This window comes from Carcharodon carcharias, chromosome 7 (assembly GCF_017639515.1).
Source record: "Carcharodon carcharias isolate sCarCar2 chromosome 7, sCarCar2.pri, whole genome shotgun sequence".
NCBI classification, from domain to species: Eukaryota; Metazoa; Chordata; class Chondrichthyes; order Lamniformes; family Lamnidae; genus Carcharodon; species Carcharodon carcharias.
The window spans coordinates 107,635,273-107,660,263 of NC_054473.1; the positions used below are offsets into that span (position 1 = coordinate 107,635,273).

The 24,991-nt window shown below is 43.8% G+C and overlaps 1 protein-coding gene across 1 annotated transcript in view; it reads left to right on the forward strand.

Moving 5' to 3' along the window:
• Positions 1 to 21,860, forward strand: part of got2a (glutamic-oxaloacetic transaminase 2a, mitochondrial) — a 40,368-nt gene extending 18,508 nt beyond the window's left edge. The window contains exons 4-10 of the mRNA XM_041192080.1: positions 4,263 to 4,322; positions 6,688 to 6,849; positions 10,991 to 11,095; positions 11,360 to 11,510; positions 12,690 to 12,855; positions 18,389 to 18,539; positions 20,578 to 21,860. Coding sequence (XP_041048014.1) covers positions 4,263 to 4,322; positions 6,688 to 6,849; positions 10,991 to 11,095; positions 11,360 to 11,510; positions 12,690 to 12,855; positions 18,389 to 18,539; positions 20,578 to 20,700 — 918 coding nt within the window. The 3' untranslated portion in view covers positions 20,701 to 21,860. The remainder of the gene's footprint in view (positions 1 to 4,262; positions 4,323 to 6,687; positions 6,850 to 10,990; positions 11,096 to 11,359; positions 11,511 to 12,689; positions 12,856 to 18,388; positions 18,540 to 20,577) is intronic.
• Positions 21,861 to 24,991: the final 3,131 nt, after the last annotated feature.

Genomic DNA, 24,991 nt, shown 5'->3' on the forward strand with positions numbered 1-24,991 from the left:
CTGTTTCTAGTGAGGGTTGGAAATAAACCTCAGAGCATCCACTATTTCCTCCCTGACTTCCTTCAACAGCCTAGGATACAATCCATCTGGCCTTGGTGATTTATCCACCTTCAAGAACGCCAGTCCCTCCAGTACTTCCTCTCTTTATGCTTATTGTATCCAATATTTCACACTCCTCCTCTTTAACTAAAATGTCTGTATCATCTCTCTCAGTGAAGTCAGAGACAAAGTACTCATTCAGAACCCTGCCCACGTCTTCAGCATCAACCCACAAGTTACCATGTACACGTCTGATAGGCCCTTTCTTTTCCTTAGTTATTGTCTTGCTCTTAATGTACTGGTAAAAAATCTTAGGAATTTCTTTGATTTTACCTGCAAATATTTTTTGTATCCTCTCTTTGTTTTCCAAATTTCCATTTTTACTTCACCCCTCTACTTTGTATATTCCTCTAGGCTTTCTACAGAATTAAGTCTTTAGTGACTGTCATAAGCATTCTTTTTCTGTTTTGCCTTGGCCTGTATGCTTCTGGATAACCAGGGGGCTCTAGATTTGGCAGAACCACCCTTTTTTTTTGTGGAGACATGTTTACAACTGTGCCCACAGAATCTAGCCCTTGAATGCCTCCCACTGATTTGATACAATTTTTCCTTCTAATAGCTGTATCCAGTCCATTCTCGCCAGCTCACCTCTCAATTTTGTAACATTTGTCTTCCACCAATTTAGAACTTTTACTCCTGCTCTATCTTTGTACTTTTCCATAATGAAGCTAAATCTAACTGTTTTGTGGTCGCTATTGTTATGATCCCCAGCTGTGGTTACCACGAGACAAGCCAAATCCCAGGGTAGAACCCAGTTTGATAGGTCCTAACTTCTATTTTTGTTTAGATCCATGGAGAGGGGCTACTGAGTCACCGGAGTCCGATTGTGAACTTTTAACAAAAGCATAAAACATTTATTAAACAAGAAAAGATGAACTATATTACAATACTCCTTCACCCACAACTATACCATGTAAGCCAGTAGGTGACCTGTGGTCAGACACACCACATTCTGAAACCAAGGGACAGATGCCACCCCAGACAGATGCCATGGATTTCTTCTCAACTTCCCCCACATGCTTGTTACACCGTGAGCCAACTGGTCTCACTGAACTTCGTTTTTCACATGAGGATTTCCAATCTCCACTTTCCAAGAACATGTCTTGGAATCTTCTCCCAAACTGACATTTTCTCTCAGATGCCTTCCGCAAGGGTTCACTGCCAGGATTTCGAACTCCTTCCTATGTTCCTCTCCTCGGGTCACCACATGCATTCAAGATGCCTCCCCCAAACACTCACTGACACAGCTGTCAACATGGCACCACTGCTTCACATGCCCATAACAAAGAGTTATAACCCATCAGCCATCTCTTGCAAGCTGTTTTCACTTTAAATCTGCTTTCTACAGCTTTTGTAGCTTTTGTCCCTTTGAATCCAAAGCTTGGAGCCTTTCTCCCTGCCCCTCACCCTTAACTTCATTAATACAACCTTTTCCAGGCTCCTATTCTTCTTTTAACTAGAAAGTCTGCTTGGGACTTTCTCCTGTTCCACTTTCCTGGATTTTGGGGTCTTTTCTTTATCTTGAAACTTGCTGCCTGTTCCTTTTGCTCCAGTGTCTCTGACAGCCACTTTCAGCTAAATTTAGCTTGGCACTGGCTATCTGTTCTTTCTAGGTGGCTTCTGTTTGGCAGCTGTCTTCAAACTGCCCTCAAAACTGTTGTTTCTTTAGTTTTTCTTTGTGTGTCTGTAGGAGGGACCTGCCTCTCGGGTCCTCTGTTAGCCCAGTTTCTCTTCTCTTGTTTGTTTAACTTAGCTACCACAGTCATAAAACTCTCAGAAATGCAGGCACCTTTTAAAGTGAAACTAAATCTCAGTTTGACCTTAACACACAGAAATACAAGTCAACCTTAAACAATAAAGCTAAAACTTATTCCTAACACCCACAAGTACCAATATAACTTACTTAAACTATCTCTATTTCTTAACACTGTCTCCACATCGGTCCCCAACTGCTCCTTCATCCACTTGCCCAGCTTCATTTCCTAAGATTAAATCTAGAATTGCGCCCCCTCATTGGGCTTGTTACATGCTGGCTAAAAAAGTTATCTTGAATACAATTCAAAAATTTTGTGCCCTTCACACTTCATATCCCATTTGATATTCGGGTCGTTGAAGTCCCCAACGATTACTGCCCTATTGTTTTTGTACTCAGAAATCTGTCTACATATTTGCTTTTCTAACTCCTTTCCACTATTTTGGGGTCTATATTACACTCCTAGCAGTGTGACTGCCCCTTTTTTATTTCTGAGCTCAACCTATGTGGCCTCGTTTGATGCTTTGTTTAGTATATCATCCTTCCTCACAGGTGTAACTGATTCTTTAACCGATAATGCTACACTCTGACATTTTTATCCCCCTCCCTATCCTGTCTAAAAACTCCATATTTAAGGATGTTGAGCTGCCATTTTTGCCCATCCTTATGCCAAGTTTCCGTTATAGCGATAATATCATGTGGCCATGTATCCATCTGTGCCCTCAGCTCATCGGCTTTATTTACTATGCTCCTTGCATTTACTTATATACCTTCTGACACTGCCAAATTCCTGTGCTGTGCACTTTTTAACCTGTACTGCTTCTGTCTTTAAGTCACTCACTAATTCTCCATTTCCTGTTCCCTGCTTTGAATTTTCCCTCAGGTTCCCATTCCCCTGCCAATCTATTTTAAATCCCCACCAACAGCATTAGCAAATCTTCCTGCGAGGCTATTCGTCCTAGGTCTGTTTAGGTGTAGGCTGTCTGGCTTGTACAGGTCCCACCTTCCCCAGAACCAGTCCCAATGTCTCAGAAATCTGATGCCCTACTTCCTACACCAGCTTCCCAGCCACTTGTTTATTTGTTCACTCTCCTATTTCTGTACTCACACGTGGGACTGGGAGTAATCCTGAGATTACTGCTCTAGAGTTCCTGCTTTTCAATATCCTTCCTAGCTCCTTAAAGTCTGCTTTCACGTTCTCATCCCCTTTCCTACCTAAATCTTTGGAACCAACATGGACCACAACCTTTGGCTGTTCACCCTCCCCCAGAAGAATGTCCTGCAGCTGCTGCGTGACATCCTTGACCCTGGCACCATCCTAGAGTCATGTCTACGGCCATAGAAACGCTTGTCTTTTCCCCTAAATATTGAATCCCTATTACATTGTTCTTCCCCTTTTCTTTCTCCTCTCCTGTACAGCAGAGCTGCCTGTGGTGCCACAAATTTGGATGTGACTGCACTCCTCTGAGGAACCAACGCCTTCACCAGTATCCAAAACGGAAAACTGATTAGTGAGCAGGACCCCAGGGGACTCCTGCACTACCTGCCTAATTTTCTTGGGCTGCCTGGTGGTCACCCATTCCCTTTCTGCCTCCAGGCTCCTAAGCTGCAGTGTGACCATCTCTCTGAACATGCTATCCACGTAGCTCTCAGCCTCATGGATACGTCACAGTGACTCCAGCCACCACTCATGCTCTGAAACCCGGAGCTCAAGGTTCTGCAGCTGGTGACACTTCCTGCACATGTTGTCTAAGACACTGGTGGCATCCCCAATTAGAATGGACCAAGACTGCCCAGACCCATTGCCCCCTTATTCATCCCATCAGTTTGCATTCAATTTCACATCCAGGCCTTACAGACTGGAGCCCCGTTGTAGCATGATCCACAGGATCCATACCTCGAGACTTATTTCATTACTGGTGCATAGTGCTCAGGCTTGATCCCATCAGTGCCAGGGCCAATAATGTGTGCATGTCCCCACAGTTTCCAATCCACATGCTCCAAAATAAATGAATAAAGCTGGTGCTGTGTAAAAGCAACCAAAGAATTAAATGGCTGCTTTTAATTTTTACTTTGTACAGTGGGTAGCTGTGTTCGTAGTTGGGGGAGATCTGTGGTTGCATTTACAAAATAAAAACTTTGGATTTAAAGATGGACCCAAGTTCTGCCAAGTTCAGCATTATAGAGGGTCCTTGGTGTAGTTGAAAATGTGTCTCTGCTTTTACCCACTGCATTATTCAGTCCTCAAGTCCAACTGCTTTCTTGTAAACTCACTGCTCCAATTTTGGCTGTAAGGTCCAAATATGACAGTAGTTTCTCCCTGCCCATGGGCTTCTCGTGCACATTGTTATTCTGAATGTTTTGCTAACACACAATCTGTAATTAATGCTTTGCTTCTTTTTGATTTCAGTATATCACTGTACAGACCATTTCTGGAACTGGATCACTGAGGATTGGTGCCAACTTTCTGGTGAGTGGAAAGATGCCTGCTGGAATACGTTTCACGTTGCGGCTTTAGTGTTAACTTCTCTGAACTTGCCTTTCTCATTTCTCCTACAATACAGATACAGTGTCCTACAGCCTCTTACTCCTCACTGTTATCACCAAGGTTTGTTGCATTGTTTCTTATGCAAACCGATATTTCCCCAGGACCTCAAACCTGTGGCAATCCTTACCTTTGTTTGTCTTTCCTTCTTCCTACAGTCTTTAGGTTTCTAAAATTCAAAGATTATCTTGACTATATCCAACCTTGTGTCTGTCATTTCTTTCAACCTTGGTTGCATCCTACACCATGGGCCTTGATCCTTCAACTTTGGTTTCTCGGGGGGGGGGGTTGCTTCAACCTTTTGGAGAGTAGTGTGTGTGTTTAATGCCCTGCTTACTAGGAGAACCCTCCCACCCAAGCTGAAAAGGGAAGAAATAATGCAGAAGTTGGCAAACATACCGGTCAGGAGGGAGAGAGAGCTGTAGACCTCGTGTAGGTACGAGGAAGCCGTAGATCTTGTGTAGGTACGAAGAAGCCGTAGATCTTGTGTAGGGACGAGGAAGCCGTAGATCTTGTGTAGGTACGAGGAAGCCATAGATCTTGTGTAGGTACGAGGAAGCCGTAGATCTTGTGTAGGTACGAGGAAGCCGTCGATCTTGTGTAGGTACGAGGAAGCCGTAGATCTTGTGTAGGTACGAGGAAGCCGTAGATCTTGTGTAGGTACGAGGAAGCCGTCGATCTTGTGTAGGTACGAGAAAGCCGTCGATCTTGTGTAGGTACGAGGAAGCCGTCGATCTTGTGTAGGTACGAGGAAGCCGTCGATCCTGTGTAGGTACGAGGAAGCCTTCGATCTTGTGTAGGTACGAGGAAGCCGTCGATCTTGTGTAGGTACGAGGAAGCCGTAGATCTTGTGTAGGTACGAGAAAGCCGTCGATCTTGTGTAGGTACGAGGAAGCCGTCGATCTTGTGTAGGTACGAGGAAGCCGTAGATCTTGTGTAGGTACGAGGAAGCTGTCGATCTTGTGTAGGTACGAGAAAGCCGTCGATCCTGTGTAGGTACGAGGAAGCCGTCGATCTTGTGTAGGTACGAGGAAGCCGTCGATCTTGTGTAGGTACGAGGAAGCCGTCGATCTTGTGTAGGTACGAGCAAGCCGTCGATCTTGTGTAGGTACGAGGAAGCCGTCGATCTTGTGTAGGTACGAGGAAGCCGTCGATCTTGTGTAGGTACGAGGAAGCCGTCGATCTTGTGTAGGTACGAGGAAGCCGTCGATCTTGTGTAGGTATGAGGAAGCCATTCACTTGGGATAATCTGAAATCTCTGCCATTGTGGATTGGTTTTATTGAATATTCTGAAGTAAAATAACAGCAAGAAGCCTTTTTGTTTTAAAGCATTTGGCATAACTGATTATCTCAACTGTGGAATATTTTGATATTTGAAAGCCATGTATTTGCCAGTTGGCACCAGTGAGGTGCTTTGATCACCATCTAAACTGACAGCTACATAACTCCAGTGTTTTGGTGATGTGAACAAGTCAGAGGAAATGTAGTGGCCAGTCAGATGTGCTGTTCAATAAGATCCTATTTTAATACTTAATTCTGAAGGACAAAGGAGCAGGGGTAGGCCATTTGGCCCCTCGAGCCTGTTCACCATTCAATAAGATCACAGAAGGCCTTAACCTTCCTGCCCACTTCCCCACCCCATAACCTTGATCTCCCTGTCGATCAAAAATTTGTCTAACTCAGCCTTGAATATATTCAATGACTCAGCCTCCACTGCTCTCTGGCCTAGAGAATTCCAAGGATTAACAATCCACTGAGAGAAGAAATTCCTCCTCATCCCCCTCTTAAATAGGAGATCCATTATTTGAAACTGTATCGCCTAGTTCTAGATATCCCCCATGAGAATAAGCATCCTCTCCGCATCTACCCTGTCAAGTCCCCTCTGGATCTTATATGTTTCAATAAGATCACCTTTCATTCTTCTAAACTCCAATAAGTATAGGCCCAACCTGTTCAACCTTTCCTCATAAGACAAACCCCTCATCCCAGGAATCAGCCTAGTGAACCTTTTCTGAACTGCCTCATGTCTCCAGTGTAAGTATACCCTCCTTAAATAAGACCAGAACTCTTCCCACCCCTATTTTCCTCCTCCTGAAACCTAGTTTTTAATGTAAAATGTTTGTGATTTGTGATTTATTCTGCAAAATATTGAGCGGCACTCAGACGGTCGGAGTGATGTACAACAGCGTAAAGCAGAAGGACACTTGTTTAGTGGGAGGTATAGGAGAAGAATTCTGTAATAACACCCCAGCCATAATGTGTACCATTGGTGCTTTCTCCTGCCTTGCAGCAACGGTTCTACAAGAACAGCCGAGAGGTCTATCTGCCCAAACCATCCTGGGGCAACCACACACCTATTTTCAGGGATGCTGGTTTGGAAGTCAAAGGTTACCGCTATTATGATCCGAAGACTTGTGGTTTTGACTTTGCAGGAGCACTAGAGGACATTTCGGTGAGTGTGCTTTTTAGATAGTTCTTGGATACAAGGCTGGTAAGACTCTGAATAATATATTTTTGTGTTTTTTTATGTGATGTGCACGTGTGTACACAATATATATACTTCAGTGTAGCTAAGCTGATGGATGGTCGTTCTTACTGCTAATTGCAAAAAACATTGACAATGCAGTCTGATGTTGCTGATTCCAAAAATGGATTTCATTGTTGGTGACATCTGCCTGTAACTGGCTGAAGGAATTTTGTATACTCATTGACTTCCGATTGCTTGTAACTGGGATTACCTAGGTTACAGTTCAGGGGTTTTTGTCAATTTGTGTGGGGAAATTGGGAAGTTTCATCACTAATCTCATTGTACTGTCTACCAGTGTGGTCAGGAGGAAAAGAAAGTCACTCAGGCTGTTAAATGTTTATGAGCGATTAACAAGACTCTCTTCATGACCTCAAATTGCGCTCCCACCAATGCTTCATGCTGACTGTACAACTCCAAAGCTTCCTTGAGCACACAGGCAGCCTCTAATTGTAGTGATATATGCTTTTCATACTTCCTGTTTACTGCACAAAAAGATTGGCCATTATAGTTATCTGTCCATCATTTGTTGAACGGGGTGAGGCGGAAAATAAACTTGGGGGAGACGGTAGGTGCTAAATTATTTTGTATGGCATACAGTTGGTCCATAACTGGTCACTGACGCATGACAAAGAGGAAGAATAATCAATGTTAAAATCTAGTCATGAGATGTGCATCATAGGAACAGTCCAAAGCAGTTTATATCCAATTAACTATTTCTGAAGAGTAGACTCTCCTTTGTGTGTAAACAAGGCAGCCAGTTGTGAATATAAGCCCCGCACACAAACACCAAATGAGACAAATGCTTTGAATCGAGGAATTCAGGGCTGCAAACTCCCATTCTGTTTCATTAATGGAATTGCTGTGGCGTACATCAAAATAGATGGTGTATATCAAAAATAGATATATTCCTAGTTCTGGCCTGAGCAAAAATTAGCACATTTTAAATTCTGTCCTTTAGTTCCCTACAGAGGACCAAAGAAATACTCTCTAGTAATGGTGTAAAACTAACAATGTAGCAGCTTCAATCGTGAAGCACAGATATGTTGCAAGATGCTGAATATTCGGAGTTAATTATTGAATGGTGAGTTGTGGATTCCACACTGCACAGAGATTATGCTGGGGATCATGAGACAAATATCACTAACTTGTATAACTGTGGGTTTCAAATACTTGTTTGTCCTCTAAAACTTTAAAGGAAGTATATTTAGACTTATTTAGACGCCTCAACAAGAAACTTTTTCTCTTTCTCTCAAGTGCTAAGGAACGCAAGCTCCAACAACTCATCGACACCAACACCCATCTAGGACCCTCCACCCCTGCCTGTCCCTCCGTCCCCACCCTTTCTTCCAATCCCAACCCCAGCCGTGTATTCACTGTACCCCCTGACCTTCCCCTCTCCGATGCTGAACGTTCAGTGCTCAGCAAAGGACTTAGTTTCATACCCTTACGCCCTCACCTCAATGAATTTCGGGCTCGGCATGATACTGAACTCTTCTTCCGCCGTCTTCGTCTCCGGGCTCACTTCTTTGGGCAGGAGTCCTCTCCCAGTTCAACAGATCCTTTTACCCATCTCCAATATTCTCCCTCCACCTGGACCCCTCCCTCTGGATTCTTACCTTCTCTCGATCTTTTCATTGAGAACTGTCAGCGCGACATTAGTCGTCTCAATTTCTCTGCTCCTCTCACCCATTCTAACCTGTCTCTCTCTGAACTTACTGCACTTCATTCTCTCAGGTCCAACCCTGACATTGTCATCAAACCCGCTGACAAGGGTGGTGCTGTTGTTGTCTGGCGCACTGACCTCTACCTTGCGGAGGCTGAGCGTCAACTCGCAGACACTTCCTCCTACCTCTCCCTGGACCATGACCCCACCACTGAACATCAAGCCATTGTTTCCAGAACTGTCACTGACCTCATCTCCTCTGGGGATCTCCCTCCCACAGCTTCCAACCTGATAGTCGCCCAACCTCGGACGGCCCGCTTCTATCTCCTACCCAAAATCCACAAACAGAACTGCCCCGGTAGACCGATCGTCTCAGCTTGCTCCTGCCCCACAGAACTCATTTCTCGTTATCTTGACTCCCTTCTCTCTCCCCTTGTCCAGTCCCTTCCCACCTACATCCGTGATTCCTCTTACACCTTACGTCACATCAACAATTTCCAGTTCCCTGGCCCCAACCGCTTCCTCTTCACCATGGGCGTCCAATCCCTCTACACCTCCATCCCCCACCAGGATGGTCTGAGGGCCCTTAGCTTCTTCCTCGAACAGAGGCCCGAACAATCCCCATCCACCACTACTCTCCTCCGTCTGGCTGAACTTGTTCTCACGCTGAACAATTTCTCCTTCAACTCCTCTCACTTCCTCCAAATAAAAGGTGTGGCTATGGGTACCCGCATGGGCCCCAGCTATGCCTGTCTCTTTATGGGGTATGTGGAACATTCCTTGTTGCAGTCCTACTCCGGCCCCCTTCCACAACTCTTTCTCCGGTACATCGATGATTACTTCGGTGCCGCTTCATGCTCTCGTCGGGACTTGGAAAAATTTATTAATTTTGCTTCCAATCTCCACCCCTCCATCATTTTCACGTGGTCCATCTCTGACACTTCCCTTCCCTTCCTTGACCTCTCTGTCTCAATCTCTGGTGATAGACTGTCCACCAATATCCATTACAAACCCACCGACTCCCACAGCTATCTCGACTACAGCTCCTCACACCCCGCTTCCTGTAAGGACTCCATCCCATTCTCTCAGTTCCTTTGCCTCCATCGCATCTGTTCCGATGACGCTACATTCAAAAACAGTTCCTCTGACATGTCCTCCTTCTTCCTTAACCGAGGTTTTCCACCCACGGTCGTTGACAGGGCCCTCAACCGTGTCCGGCCCATCTCCTGCGCATCCACCCTCACGCCTTCTCCTCCCTCCCAGAAACATGATAGGGTCTCCCTTGTCCTCACTTATCACCCCACCAGCCTCTGCATTCAAAGGATCATCCTCCGCCATTTCCGCCAACTCCAGCATGATGCCATCACCAAACACATCTTCCCTTCACCCCCCTTATCGGCATTCCGTAGGGATCGCTCCCTCCGGGACACCCTGGTCCACTCCTCCATCACCCCCTACTACTCAACCCCCTCCTATGGCACCACCCCATGCCCACGCAAAAGATGCAACACCTGCCCCTTCACTTCCTCTCTCCTCACTGTCCAAGGACCCAAACACTCCTTTCAAGTGAAGCAGCATTTCACTTGCATTTCCCCCAACTTAGTCTACTGCATTCGTTGCTCCCAATGTGGTCTCCTCTACATTGGAGAGACCAAACGTAAACTGGGCGACCGCTTTGCAGAACACTTGCGGTCTGTCCGCAAGAATGACCCAAACCTCCCTGTCGCTTGCCATTTTAACACCCCACCCTGCTCTCTTGCCCACATGTCTGTCATTGGCTTGCTGCATTGTTCCAGTGAAGCCCAACGCAAACTGGAGGAACAACACCTCATCTTCCGACTAGGCACTTTACAGCCTTCCGGACTGAATATTGAATTCAACAACTTTAGGTCGTGAGCTCCCTCCCCCATCCCCACCCCCTTTCTGTTTCCCCCTTCCTTTTTTTTCCAATAAATTATAAAGATTTTCCTTTTCCCACCTATTTCCATTATATAAAAAAAAACCCCCACTAGAGCTATACCTTGAGTGCCCTACCATCCATTCTTAATTAGCACATTCGTTTAGATAATATCACCAACTTTAACTTTAACACCTATGTGTTCTATTGTACTATTGTCGTTGACATCTTTTGATGATCTGCTTCTATCACTGCTTGTTTGTCCCTACAACCACACCCCCCCCCACCTCTCTCTCTCTCTATCTCTCCGCCCCCCACACACACACCTTAAACCAGCTTATATTTCAACTCTTTCTTGGACTCGAACTCAAGTTCTGTCGAAGGGTCATGAGGACTCGAAACGTCAACTCTTTTCTTCTCCGCCGATGCTGCCAGACCTGCTGAGTTTTTCCAGGTAATTCTGTTTTTGTTTTATATTTAGACTTATCTATTTGTATCCCCTGCAGAAAATTCCAGAGCAGGCCATCATCCTGTTTCACGCCTGCGCCCACAACCCCACAGGAGTAGACCCGAGATCCGAGCAGTGGAAGGAGCTGGCCGCTATGGTCAAGGTGAGAGATGGCTCTGCAGTGTTTCTCAGTGTTGGTTCTTGTTGCAAAAAACTTCTTCTCCACATCCATCTCAATTGAGATGGTGAATGTACAAACCCCTTAGCAAGTTCTTTCTTGTAGGAGATAAAATACAGTACATTGTATTTCTGTGCGGCACGTTGTATCTAATATATTATAGGAGACAGGGTACATGACATGGCATTTAAATAAATAATACCTGTTTAAATAAAATGATGTAGCTGAGATTTTTAATTTTTTGTCTAGAAAAGAAATCTCTTCCCATTCTTTGACATGGCTTATCAAGGTTTTGCAAGTGGAGATGCTGACAGAGATGCCTGGGCTGTGCGCTTCTTCCTTGAACAAGGCATTAACTTGGTTCTGTCACAGTCCTATGCTAAGAACATGGGCCTCTATGGTGAGTAAATATCCTTGGATGCCTTCCAGTTGGCTTTTGCAGTTTATTTTGGGATTGAACAGCTCCAAATGTGTACAAACGCCAAATCAGTGAGAGTATTATTTGGCACCTGTCTTTTTTGAAGTAACTTTTTCTCGTCTCTCCACATTGCCCAACTTGTCTGTTGGAGGGGTCATTTGGCAACTCCGCACCCCCAGGCCCTTTGTCAGTACCATTCCACTATCCAAACACTGGAAGATGTGTGAGAATAGATGACTCTCCTAACTCGTTCCTTTCCTTTGTGGTTGTGCCTGGTATTTCCTTTATTCCTCAGAGCAGTGACATGGCTAAGATCAGGAATGTTCCTTTTGAACTACTCAGTGTTTTTCCCATTGCATTACTGTGCTAAAAGAGACCAGAAGGCCTGAGGTTGGTTGTTGGTCTGTACAATTTTAGCTGATCTCAATTAGCTAACAGTCAGGCCTCACAGTTGGTTCCAGTGCTCCTGGGTTAGAGGGGTTTAAAATTGATCAGAGGATCATGCTGAAAATTGTGTGGATAGCTTTCACAGGCCACTGGAGAAGTCCTAGAAGCTTGACATTTTCCATTACATGTGGGATTGGCTTCAAATAATTTGTGACTAGTGAAGTAATGTTGAATTGTGGAGATGTTTGAGATGGGAGAAAGATCTCTTGTTTTTAAAGAGAAAGTATTAAAGTGGCTGGCAATGTACAACTTTGTGTCAATAAAGCTGTACCCCCAGGGGGGCTGATTGTGATGGTGAAGCTATCCTTGGCCTCAGCTTCTCTGGGCTGGGAGGGGAAATTTAAGCCATCAGCCAGTCATACCTGTTTCTGATCACTGTCTGCTGCTCCCACCTGGAAAGTGCACTGTATGAGCATTAGCTAAGGACAGGCTCAGCTGTAACTCCTCTCCTGTTGTTGAATATCCTGTAGCAGTCCTTGAACAAGCTGTTGCATGAAGAATAGCAACTTGGAGTTCTGCCAGTGCCATTTAGGAAAAGGTCCATTTAAAAACAGTGGGTTAAAGTAGAAAAGTAGCATTAAGCTCAAGAGTGTTCGAACACTCTCGAGCTTAATGCTAAACTGCTAAATAGATTTTGTGGGGTTTAGCTGCACAGTTGCCTTTTGAAAGTTAATGTTCAGCTGCAAAGGATTAATGGGTCCCTCAACCTTTCAGGCGAGCGTGTTGGCGGATTCACAGTAATCTGCAGTGACCCCGATGAGGCAAAGCGGGTGGAATCGCAGCTGAAGATCCTGATCCGCCCCATGTATTCTAACCCGCCGCTAAATGGAGCTCGTATTGCCGCCACCATCATGAACACGGCAGAGCTCCGAAAAGAATGGTGAGTGTGATACAAAGACTGAGAACATGTTCTAGGTTTGCCTGCAGCGGCGGCTTTCTTATAAGAAATCCTTACCTGACTTTTTGTTTAAAAAATACTGAGGTCCAGCAAAGGCTCAGATGGTCAAACCCAAAGGCCCTGAGTGATGATACAAAAACAGAAAATGTTGGAAAAACTCAGCTGGTCTGACAGCATCCGTGGAGAGAGAAACAGAGTTAATGTTTAAGGGAGTGTAAAAGTTTTGAAAAAAAGATAGAGCTCATGGTCTGAAGTTGTTGAACTCAATGTTAAGTCCAGAAGGCTGTAAAGTGCCTAATTGGAAGATGAGGTGCTATTCCTCCAGTTTGCTTAGGGCTTCACTGGAACATTGCAGCAGGCCAAGGACAGAAATGTGGGCATGAGAGCAGAATTTTGTGTTGAAATGGCAATTGACAGGAAGGTCTGGGTCATGCTTGCGAACAGACCAAAGGTGTTCCACGGAGCAGTCACCCTGTTTGCTTTTGGTCTCCCCAATGTAGAGGAGACCACATTGGGAGCAGCAAATGCAGTGGACCAAAATGAAGGAGGCGCAAGTGAACTACTGCTTCATTTGAAAGGAGTGTTTGAGCTTTAAGACGGGGAGGAGGTAAAGGGGATGATGGAGGAATGGACCAGGGTGTCACAGAAGGAATGGTCCCTACAGAATGCTGATGGGGCGGGGGGAGGTGAGAGGAAGATGTGTTTGGTGGTGGCATCATGCTGAAGTTGGTGGAAATGGTGGAGGATGACCCTTTGATGCAGTGTCTGGTGGGGTGACAAGTGAGGACAAGGAGGATCCTGTCATGATTCTGGGAAGGAGAGGAAGGTGTGAGGACAGAGGCGCAGGAGATGGGTGAGGCATGATTGAGGTCCCTGTCAACCACAGTGGGTAGGAAACCTTGATTAAGGAACAACAAAAGAGAACAAAGAAAAGTACAGCACAGGAACAAGCCCTTCGGCCCTTCAAGCCTGCGCCGATCATATTGGCCGTCAGCTAAAACATTTTGCACTTCCGGGGTCCGTATCCCTCTAATCTCATTCAATTCATGTATTTGTCAAGCTGCCTCTTAAACACCACTATTGTACCTGCTTCCACCACCTCCTCTGGCAGCGAATTCCAGACACTCACTACCCTCTATGTAAAAAACTTGCCCCTCACATCTCCTCTATAGTTTTCTCCTCTCACTTTAAATCTATGTCGCCTAGTAATTGACTCTTCCATCCTGGGAAAAAGCTTCTGACTATCTACTCTGTCCATGCCACTCATAATTTTGTAAACTTCTATCAAGTCGCCCTTCAATCTCCGTCGCTTTAATGAGAACAATCTGAGTTTCTCCAACCTCTCCTCATAGCTAATAACCTCCAGACCAGGCAGCATCCTGGTAAACCTCCTCTGCACCCTCTCCAACACCTCCATATCCTTCTGGTAATGTGGTGACCAGAATTGCACGCAATATTCCAATTGTGGTCTAACCAAGGTTCTATACAGCTGCAGCATGACTTCCCAGCTTTTATACTCAATACCCCTGCCAGTGAAGGCAAGCATGCCATTTGCCGTCCTGACTATCTTATCCACCTGCGTTGCCACTTTCAGTGACCTGTGGACCTGTACACCCAGATCCCTCTGCTTGTCAATGCACTTAAGGGTTCTGCCATTTACTGTTTATAATTCTTGCCTGTATTAGACCTTCCAAAATGCGTTACCTCGCATTTGTCCGGATTAAACTCCATCTGCCATTTCTCCGCCCAAATCTCCAACCGATCTATATCCCATTGTATCCTTTGACAATCCTCTTCACTATCTGCAACTCCTCCAACCTTAATGTCGTCTGCAAACTTACTAATTAGCCCAGTTACGTTTTCCTCCAAATCATTTATGTATATTACAAACAGCAAAGGTCCCAACACTGATCCCCGCAGAACTCCACTAGTTACAGCTCTCCATTCAGAAATGCACCCTTCCACTGCTACCCTCTGTCTTCTGGAAGAAGGGAGACATGTCAGAAGTGCCAGAATGGCCTTGAGTAATGCATCAGCGATGGCTCAGTGGGTAGAACTCTGGGCATTGTATCCGAAGGTGATGAGTTCAAGCCCCCGCTCAAGAGATTTGAGCACATAATCTAGGTTGATGCTCCACTGTAGTATTGAGGGAGTGCTGCACTGTTATAGTGCCTTCTTTTGGGTTCCAAACTTTAAATTGCCAGGAGAGAATACACAGACTGGGAATAAATTACAAGGAGAAATTATCCAACCAAGGTTGTGTTCCCTACGATTTAGAAGATGAACGGGTGACTTGATCAAAGTTTTCACAATCTTAAATGGAGAGTAACTATTTCTGCTATTTGGGGAATTGCATGTTGATGATATTAGAAGTATTTTGACCTATTTATCACAGGTATCTCTCCTTGTAAATCTATTGACATTTTTATGTGTTGCATTATTTTATTAAAAAAAGTATTGGCTTAAACCTGATTTTCTGCTTATAAACTGAGTCATTAGTCCCTTTTAACATTGTACATATGTGCTTTTGCCTTGTAGCCTTTCTTGGTATCTGTGTGCCCCTTACCATCCCAGGCATGGGGACAATCTGTTACCAGGCACAACCTGTTGCTGTAATGAAGATAGATGGTGCAACATATAGAGGAACAGTTAGGCGAGGTTGATCCATGGTGTAAAAAATGTTCAGAGTCCACTAAGCACGGAGACAAGGAGAGCTGGCATGGAGTGCAGTGCCCTCCTGCAGCCAATTCTGTTTGTTAAATATTATTTGTTGTCTGGTCAGAAGTACATCAACTTAAAAACTTTGAGCCATTGTCACAGTCTATCAGTAGGCTGACAGAAGCACCATGTGCCCCTGGGTTCGTGTTCCATTGTGCTTTGTGCTGGATTCAGTGAATGATCAGACAGAGCAGGAGCATGGCTGCAGTACTCAGCTCAGGGCACTGCAGCTTGAACCTGTAAATCTTCACAAACTATTTGTAAATCTGATTGGGCATCAATTGTTGATTCTCGTTCAACACTTTGCATTTCCTCCACTGCTCACTGAAGCTAAACCGTGAAAAGTGCAGGTGATCCACTTTAGTGCAGCAACATTGTCATTAATTTTATTTTGTTCACAGACTGTTGAAACAATGGGTGGGGTCTCCTGGTCCCGCCTGCCAGTGGGATTTACTGGTGCCGCTGAAGTCAATGGACCTTTGGCTGGCTCGCCGCATCTGCTGCAGCAGAGCTGGAAAAACCCACCCCATTATTTTATTTTGATTATTTAACATTAGCAGTGTCTGACTTGCTTGTTACAAACTTTAGGTTGGCATTGTACATTTCCCTTGTTTTAGGGTCATTGGTCTCCCCACAAAGTGTTCTCCGTCCTCACAACCAGGCATTGACTTTTTCTCCCAATCCCTAGATGTACGATAACACAGCCTGTGCTGGATGGTTCATTAATGAAAGTCCACCTCCCCCCCACTTCGTAATGTGAGCTGGATATCAGGATCTTCACACTTGTCATCATATGCTTTTCTAGTCTTGTGAAATACAGATTGTTCGACTCTTTAGCAGGTCAAGGACAGATACAAATCATTATGCTGCTATATTTTACTGTCAGTAAGTCTGTGTACTCAGTAATAGTTATAATATATTTTACTCTCTTTCAGTTTATTTCAGCTTCTCCTTATCTTGGAGAAAATAATAGACCCACACTGCTCCAGTTAGTGTGCTGTATAACAGCTCGCATTACGAGGGGAGGGGGGGGGCTTTCATTGTTAAACCATCCAACACAGGCTGTGTTATTGTACATCTAGGGATTGGGAGAAAAAGTCAATGCCTGGTTGTGAGGACAAAGAACACTTTGCAGGCTAGGCCCTTTTCTACCTTTCAGGGCTCTTCCCAACTGGTCTCCCATGTTCCTTTTATGACCTCTACATAGACAAAATGTTGAACACAACTTATGACTCTGTTTTCTGTCCAAGGGTTGGTGACCAGCGTTGTTATTTAAACTTGCTGCAACCTCTTCCCCCACTTTCTACAGATATGGGCGCCCTTCAACTTGGCTCCTTTAGAACTAAAAGGAATAAGACAGTCTCATTCCTAGCGTACAAATATTTTTTCTGGATATTGTGATTCTTTGTAGCTCCAGAATCCTGGCATCGGAGACAATACAGAGCCATGGGCTCAGCTGGGACCAGCAGCACACTGAAAGGAAAACAAGGATATCAGTGCTGAGAGACCATGGTTTCTCCTTCGAGCAGAGGAAGTTGTGGGAGGATTTAATAGAGGTGTTCAAAATGAAGGAGAAATTGTTTCCAGGGCAGGATTGCAGTAACTAGAGGATTTAAGGTAATTGGCAAATGGACCAGAGGGGGATTGAGAAATTTTTTTAACATGGTGAGTTATCAGGATGGGATACACTGCCTGAAAGGGTGGTGGAAGTTGGTTCAGTAGTAACTTACAAAAGGGAATTGGATAAATACTTGAAAGGGAAAAAATTGCAGGGCTACAGGGGAAGAGCAGGGGAGAGGAACTAATAGGACAAAGAGCCAGCATGGACACAATGGGTGAATGGACTCCTGTACTGTATAATTCTCTCCCAGTGTGCTGTCAACACCATTACAAGGTCTGGAGCATGTTAGCTGACCCTAGCTTCACTTATTTAAGGACCATAAATGCAGTAAATCCACTGAGACATTTTCAGAAGTCCGCACGATAAGCTGAGACACGTCTGGTCACCTTGTGCCTATATTTCTCCACAGTTGATGCTGATTTTGTAAGAGTACGAAGTTTGCTGTATGTTTGCATACCTTTCAAATGTGGTTTGCTTTGGCACAAACTGCCAAGAAAAAGCACTTCTCTTGTTTCAAGGATTTTTTTCACTACCTTGTATTGGGCTACCTTGTATTCAACTGTACAAATTCTGTTCCCCCTATTACCACAATAAATCATTTCTGTGAGGCAGCACCAACCCTCATAAACACGCTGGGAATTAATTGATATTACTCTCTTGCTTGCTACTGCTTCTTTTAAGTATGCAAGCTAACATTTTGAAATTGTACTAATATAGCTAATGGCAGCAGTGCTTAAGAGTGGAGTAAATGTAGATGGTTCTACCTTGTGGGTGGGTTGATGCAATAAGTTGGATGGTTTCCTTCAGTCTGAAACAGTCTCAAAAACTGGTCAAATCATTGCCTGCTGGTCATAAACTGAGGCTGGGCAGCCGAGCTCAGTTGGCAGTGGTCAGAGGCCCACGGTACACAACTGTTCCTTAATTTGGCACTGATTGAAGTTTGGAGGTAAGACAATGTATTGAGACAGAGTTGCAGGATCCTGACATTAAAATCATATTTTACCTTACTTGGGAATATTTGATTCTTACACAGGTTCCCTGAAATGGAAAGTGTTTCATCATCCAGCACTGGCATCCCTCACCTTGATGAGCACATTTGTAAAAAAATAATTTCTTCTATAGCAGAAGGAAGCCTGTTGTAGCGAATTATCCTTTCTTTGTCTTGCTCCTGACCAGGCTAGAGGAGGTAAAGGGAATGGCAAACCGTATCATCAGTATGAGAGAGCAGCTGGTGTCAAACCTGAAGAAAGAAGGTTCAATCCATAACTGGCAGCACATCACCGACCAGATTGGGATGTTTTGTTTCACAGGACTCAAACCAGAACAGGTAATTCAATCAGAGGAGTCATCTTTTAACAACATCAATGGATTATCTATCACATTGATCACAAGTCGTCCAGGGCGTGCACTGTGGGAGACGGTGTTCAAACAGGGGACAAGACATAGGGCCATTCTGCCAACCGCACAGGTCGGGGGGAGTGTCAAAGGGGCTGACATTTCATGTTGAATTAAGCTGGAATGGCAACTGTGTCCTGTCACAGGGGCAAGTAGAAGTGTTAACAAAGCTGAGGGCTCACGTTCCTGGGACTGAGATTGGAAGTAGAGATATGGGCTTGAGGCTGGGACAAAGCCCAGCGAGAGTACCAGTTCAGTATAACATAATGCATGTTTGCACTATTATTTAATTATGCATGATGACCAAGGAGTTCTCCCCATCTACTGCCCTAACTTTGGAGCCCCAGAAAAACAGCAGGAGATGAGGAGATCAGCTTTATAGTTGTGCAATCAGTGTAATCTCTAATGTGTTTATTTTTGTTGTTGGGGCGCATGCAACATGTATTGTTCTGAGTTATTACTTTACATCCAAGTGAAGGGTACTCAGCCCCTCCAGTGGTCTAGAGTCAGGTGTAGACCACAATACTGTACCCCCTAAAAATCCTGCATGTTTCTCGCCTTTCCTGTCTGCAGATCTTATTTCCTGTGTCACAATTTTGAGTCACATTTTGTGCCAATATTTAATGTTGTAAATACTTATGTAAAATTTTATAACAGAAATTCATTTATAGTGACAAAACCTGTTAATATTACACTGTCAGGTTGTTGAACCAATCAAATCGCTCAAAAAAACTTGTATTGTCTAACTGTCAACAAAGATGATCAAATGCACAGTTTGTATAGTACAATATAACAACAATTGTATAGCAATTGTTATTAAATTTATAGAAATGTTTCTATTTTCCTTAAAGCTTTGAAGATCCAGTCTGTATTGTTTGAAAATCTTTTGATAAAGTGCACATCAAGTCAAGTTGACGCACATAATACATTCCAAAAATCTCTGCAGGGTGCAGATACTCATTGCATCCCGCCCCTGCTCAGGATGTACGTTTTTTTCTCAGTGTGATTTCTAATGCTCAAAATAAGGCTTTAAATAGAACTTAAAAATTCTAAAATTATGTTTTACAATAACTTCACTGAATTCAATAACCTCCTGAATTGCCTCTTGTGACTTTTGATGTTATTACTTCAAAATTCGTGCTTTAACTGGATACTTGTGCCACTGCATCTGGACAGAGGTTACAACCACATCTGTGCATCCTGAGTACAGATCCTGATTATGAGTACTATGCAAACGGTGCCTTTGATCGTCCTTAACAGTTAGAAAATACGAATTTGATCCCCCAAGACTTGAGTTTCTTTCTTGGTGCCCTGTAGGAACTCCTGATGATAGGGAAGCAAGGTGTGGGTGTGAGTATCCAAAGGGAATTGCAGATTGTCCAGGAACAGAGGTTGATGGGTAGGAACACAGCAGGGGCTAAGGGCAGTTAGGTTCATTCCCTTGAGTTCTCCTCTCTCTCTCCCAACCCTCCCTACTTCCTCAGAGCTGTGCAACTCAAACCTCAATCTTGCTGGATGACAGAGCCCTCTACTCATGACTGCCCTCAAACCCCACACTCCCAGAATTCTTTTCAATGCTCATAAATCCCTAGGTTATATCCCCAGTCCCCTGATCCCAGGTCCATTCCCTTACTACTTTTCCCAGATCCTAGGAGCATTTGCCCAGTGTTTGCAGAATTTGTCCCAAACTCAATTCTTGATTTTAGAAGGTTGAGAGCTGATTTAACTAAGGTATTAAAGGTGTTTACAGAGATTAAAAGGCTTAGGATATGATGTTTACTCTCTATTTAGTTACAAGAAAGCATGAGGGGAGTTTGACCGTCACCATGAGGAAACCCAAATCCTGATATTGTATCTCATATTTAACTCTTTGTCCCCTCGACTGTGTTCATTTAGAAATATGCTTACATTTCCATCTTTATTTTCTGGTACTGAATGGCATGGGTTAAAATATTTCATATTTACTGCAGGTAGAGCGTCTGACAAAGGAATTCTCCGTCTACATGACCAAGGATGGTCGAATCTCTGTCGCTGGAGTCACTTCTGCCAATGTGGGATACCTCGCACATGCCATCCACAAAGTCTCCAAATAAACCCCCCAAGAAAGGGGGAAGACCCGAGGAAGGAGAAACTCAGCTTCCAACCACAGCCAGGGACAGGAATATTTGTACAGAATGTAGCAGTGAGATACTATAGTTTGTTACTATGTGATGGATGTTAATTATAAAAACGTCCAGTCTGAGGATGGGGGAGAAAACCCTTCCATCTTTTGGGGAGTTTAAGTTATCAGAATACATAAAGTCGGCCACTGAAGTACCAACTCCTATCAGTAACTGCAGCTCAGATTTCTCGCTGCATCCGAGAAAAATTAAATTTTTCACACTGTCTAAAGTCTGCTTTTTAAATTAAGTGTGGCTGTCTGAAATATCTGCTTCCTACTCTTCCTTGAAGGTTTGGGCTTGTACAACAGGAAGGGTTAAGATTTCCCATGCTACTTTTCTACACCAAGCCCCTGCACTCTGGGAAATTTCCAGCACTCCTTTCTATCCTTGTCATATTTTCTTTCCCACAGCCCTCAGAGTGAATTGATTATCCAAATGTTTGCATTTGCCCTGCATTAATTGTGTTGTTGTGCTCGCATTTTGCATGTTACAAACTTAGATGCTGTCAGCAGTGAGTACTGTCTTCCTTCACCTTACTTCGTTACAGTGTGCTTTATCAGTGGAAAGTTCAGATGCTCTAAGCAGTAAATACTGTGTTAAGTAGAGGCAAAGGTCACATGCCTAGAATCCATTATACTCTTGAGGCTGGTTGCTTAGCTTCGCATTTGTTGTTAAATTGATATAAGTCAGCAATTGGTCAGAAAGAAACGTTTGTCATTCAGTTTGGCCTGGGAATCTTGTGATCATGCGCAATGAGGGTCGTAGTCTGGAACTGCAACAGATTTATTATGGTAAGACAGGAGTCTTGTGTCGTGCATTGATTTTATTTAGCAAGTTGTGGGTGAGGGTTACAGTTGGCTTAAGTGTCGTGTTCGCCATTGCACTTTTTAAAATGTTTGACCCCATATTTGTCAAGAGGCAACGCAGTCACAGGCAGTAGTAGAATGTCAAAGAGCTGTTCCAGCCAGATGTTACAAGGCTGTGGTAGAAAGCTTAGGTTTGCTGCAGGTTGTTAAATCTGTTTAAAAACTATAATCTAGGGTCTTACAAACCTGTACTCAGTGGTTCAATAAAATGATTACTTAAATTAATAATAACAATTAACTTTACTTCCATGTGTTTCTTGCATTCTGCATAATCTTTTATTGTGACTATATCCTGCTGCTGATGGTTTAAATATTACGTAAGGATGGAAGTAGAGATCAGGATGTTACATGCTCTTTAAAACATTGTCTTTAACTGCAACCTACAAAAAGGACAACAGAACATCAGAAATAGGATCAGGAAAATACCATACAAGCCTGCTCCCAATATCCCATGATTCCCTGAGAGACCAAAAATCTGTCCATCCCAGCCCTAACGAGAAAGTTAAACTGAGGGCAGATTCTGTTCACTCTATAGTGTACAAGGAAAAGTGATGAATTTTCAGTCAGAGACTCTCCTTTACGTTTAAGTAATTTCTCCCAGTCTGCAGAGATTATTGGATTGAGCAGCCAATTGAGGTACAGTAAGTCCTCATTGAAAGTTTGTAGTTCTGTTCCTTATAATCATGACGTATAAGTGAAACAACTTCAAGTGAATCATGGGTTCCCACAGGCATCAATGTTGAAGCAGGAGTTTGGTTCCTTTGGTTTTTCCTGGCAGGAAATGTTCAATGTACAAGTTGAAATACTGTACCATACATGAGTAGGACTTTGCATTCCTAGCTGACAAAACTTGCAAAATACAATAAATCACTAAATATAAAATAAATATCGTATAAATTCAAATTAGATAATACTCACCAATTTCTCTTAGGCAATCCCTCAGGTTTGGGGATGACTTCCTTCCACTCTGGCTTGATGGGTTCTGAGATGTTAAGCCCAAAGCCCAGACTCTTGCCACATGTGGGCAGGTGTTGCTTGGAAGGTCAGTTAAGTGAATTGCTTGGAGGTTTCTGCACTCTTTCCACTGCCTTGACTTGGCTTCTGTGTGTTCCTGACAAAGTCTCTATATTCAAACCTCCCATTTTGGCCAGTCACCATGAGTTGGTGAAGATGTTTGACCTTTTCAGGGCATCACCAAAGTGTTTCAGCGAGGGTGGTTTTGAATGATTTAGTACCTCAATTTTGGGCTTGTTGGCTTGGGTGAGTATCTTGCTGTTGCGCTGCCTTTCTTGCCACTGGATTTGGAGGATTTTTTAAAAATTTGTTCATGGGATGTGGCTAGCTGGTCCAGAATTTATTGCCCATCTCTAATTGCCCTTGTTCACAGGGCATTGCTGTGGGTCTAGAGTCACATGTAGGCCAGACCAGGTAAGGATTTCCTTCCTAAAGCACATTAGTGAACCAGATGGGTTTTTTGCGTCATTTGGCAATGGTTTCATGGTCATCATCAGACTTTTAATTCCAGATTTTTATTGCATTCAAATTCCATCATCTGCTGTGGTGGGATTTGAACCTGGGTTCTCAGAGTATTACCCTGGGTCTCTAGTCTCTCAACTAGTTCAGTACCACTATGTCACCGCCTCTTTTAACAACACTGCTGTCCTACTGCTTCACTCGCTGCAGTCTTGGAGAAAGACCAGTTTTGGCAGCTCCAAGACATTTGCAGAGTCGGCCTCCTGAAAGGGTAAGTAATGTGCACCCTGTACTTTTCACCCTTCTGAGACAAGGAAAGCATTTTTAACTATGTACAGAAGCAAATGCCTCTCTGTCAAAATTTAAAATGGCTTCTGTGCCTTTCCCACAGCAGATAATCCTGGGGCTCCAAAACTGAAATCATCTTCCAGGGTCAGGAAATGGACCTTTTCTGAACAGAAACTAGCAGCTTAGGCTTCAACTTTTAGATTGCAAAAAAAAAACTTGTTGGTTTGGGTATTCATTCTTCAGAACTTTGCTGCCGCTTTCTCTTACATCGAAGTTTCCTGGAGTGTAGACAGACACCTCACTTTCTTCACAATGGTGCCGATCGGGCCACGAGATCAGCAGACATCAGGTCAATGTTAAACAATGAGCTGGCAGCAGTGACGAAGCGCAACTACATAAAAACGGAAATTGCAACGTATATCGGTGAAACAGGCTCTAAAGACTAAACAACTCTGGTTGAAAAGGTCTTTCCTCATGTCCCCTCTAATCCTTCTACCAATCACCTTAAATCTGTGGACCTGGTAATTGACCCCTCAGCTAGGGAAAACAAGTCTTTCCTGTTTACCCTTTCTAGGCCCCTCATAATTTTGTACACCTCAATTAGATCACTCCTTAGCCTCCTCTGTTTTAAGGAAAACAACCCTAGCCTATCCAATCTCTCCTCTTAGCTGCAATTTTCAAGCCCGGGCAACATTCTTGTAAATCTCCTTTGCACTCTGTCCAGAGAAATTATGTCCTTCCTGTAATGTCACCACAAGCTGTACACAAAATTCCAGCTGTGGCCTAACCAGCAGTACAGTTCCATCATTACATCCCTGCTTTTATATTCAATACCTCACCCAATAAAGGAAAGCATTCCATACATTTTCTTGACACCCTTATCCACCTGCCCTGCCAACTTCAAAGACCTGTGGACATGTACTCCAAGGTGTCTTACTTCCTCAACCCCTCTCAACTTCCTATTTATTGAGCATTCCCTTGCTTTGTTTGTCATCCCCAAATGCATTACCTTACACTTTTTGGGATTGAATTCTGTTTACCATTTCTCCACCCACTCAACCAAACCATTGATATAATTCTAGAGTTGACAGCTATCCTCTTCACTATCAACTACATGGCCAATCTTTGTGTCATTTGCAAATTTTCCAATCATGCCCCCCACATTTAAATCTACACCATTAATATATACACCAAATAATGAGGGCCCCAACACAGAGCCCTTTGGAACGCCACTGGAAATTGCTTTCCATTTGCAAAAACACCCATCAACCATTATCCTTTGTTTCCTGTCACTGCCAATTTTGGATCCAACCTGCCAACCTTTCCATGTATCCTATGAAATCTCACTTTCCTGACCAGTTTGCCATGTGGGACCTTGTCAAGTGCCTTACTGAAATCAATGTAGACACCAACTACTGCACTACCCTCATCAATCCTTGTTACTTCCTCAAAAAATTCTATTAAGTTACTAAGACACGATCTTCTCCTAACAAAACCATGCTGACTGTCCCTGATCAATGGGTGCCTTTCTAAATGACAGTTTATCCTATCTCTCGGTATTGTTTCCAGTAATTTGCCCACCACCGAAGTGGTTA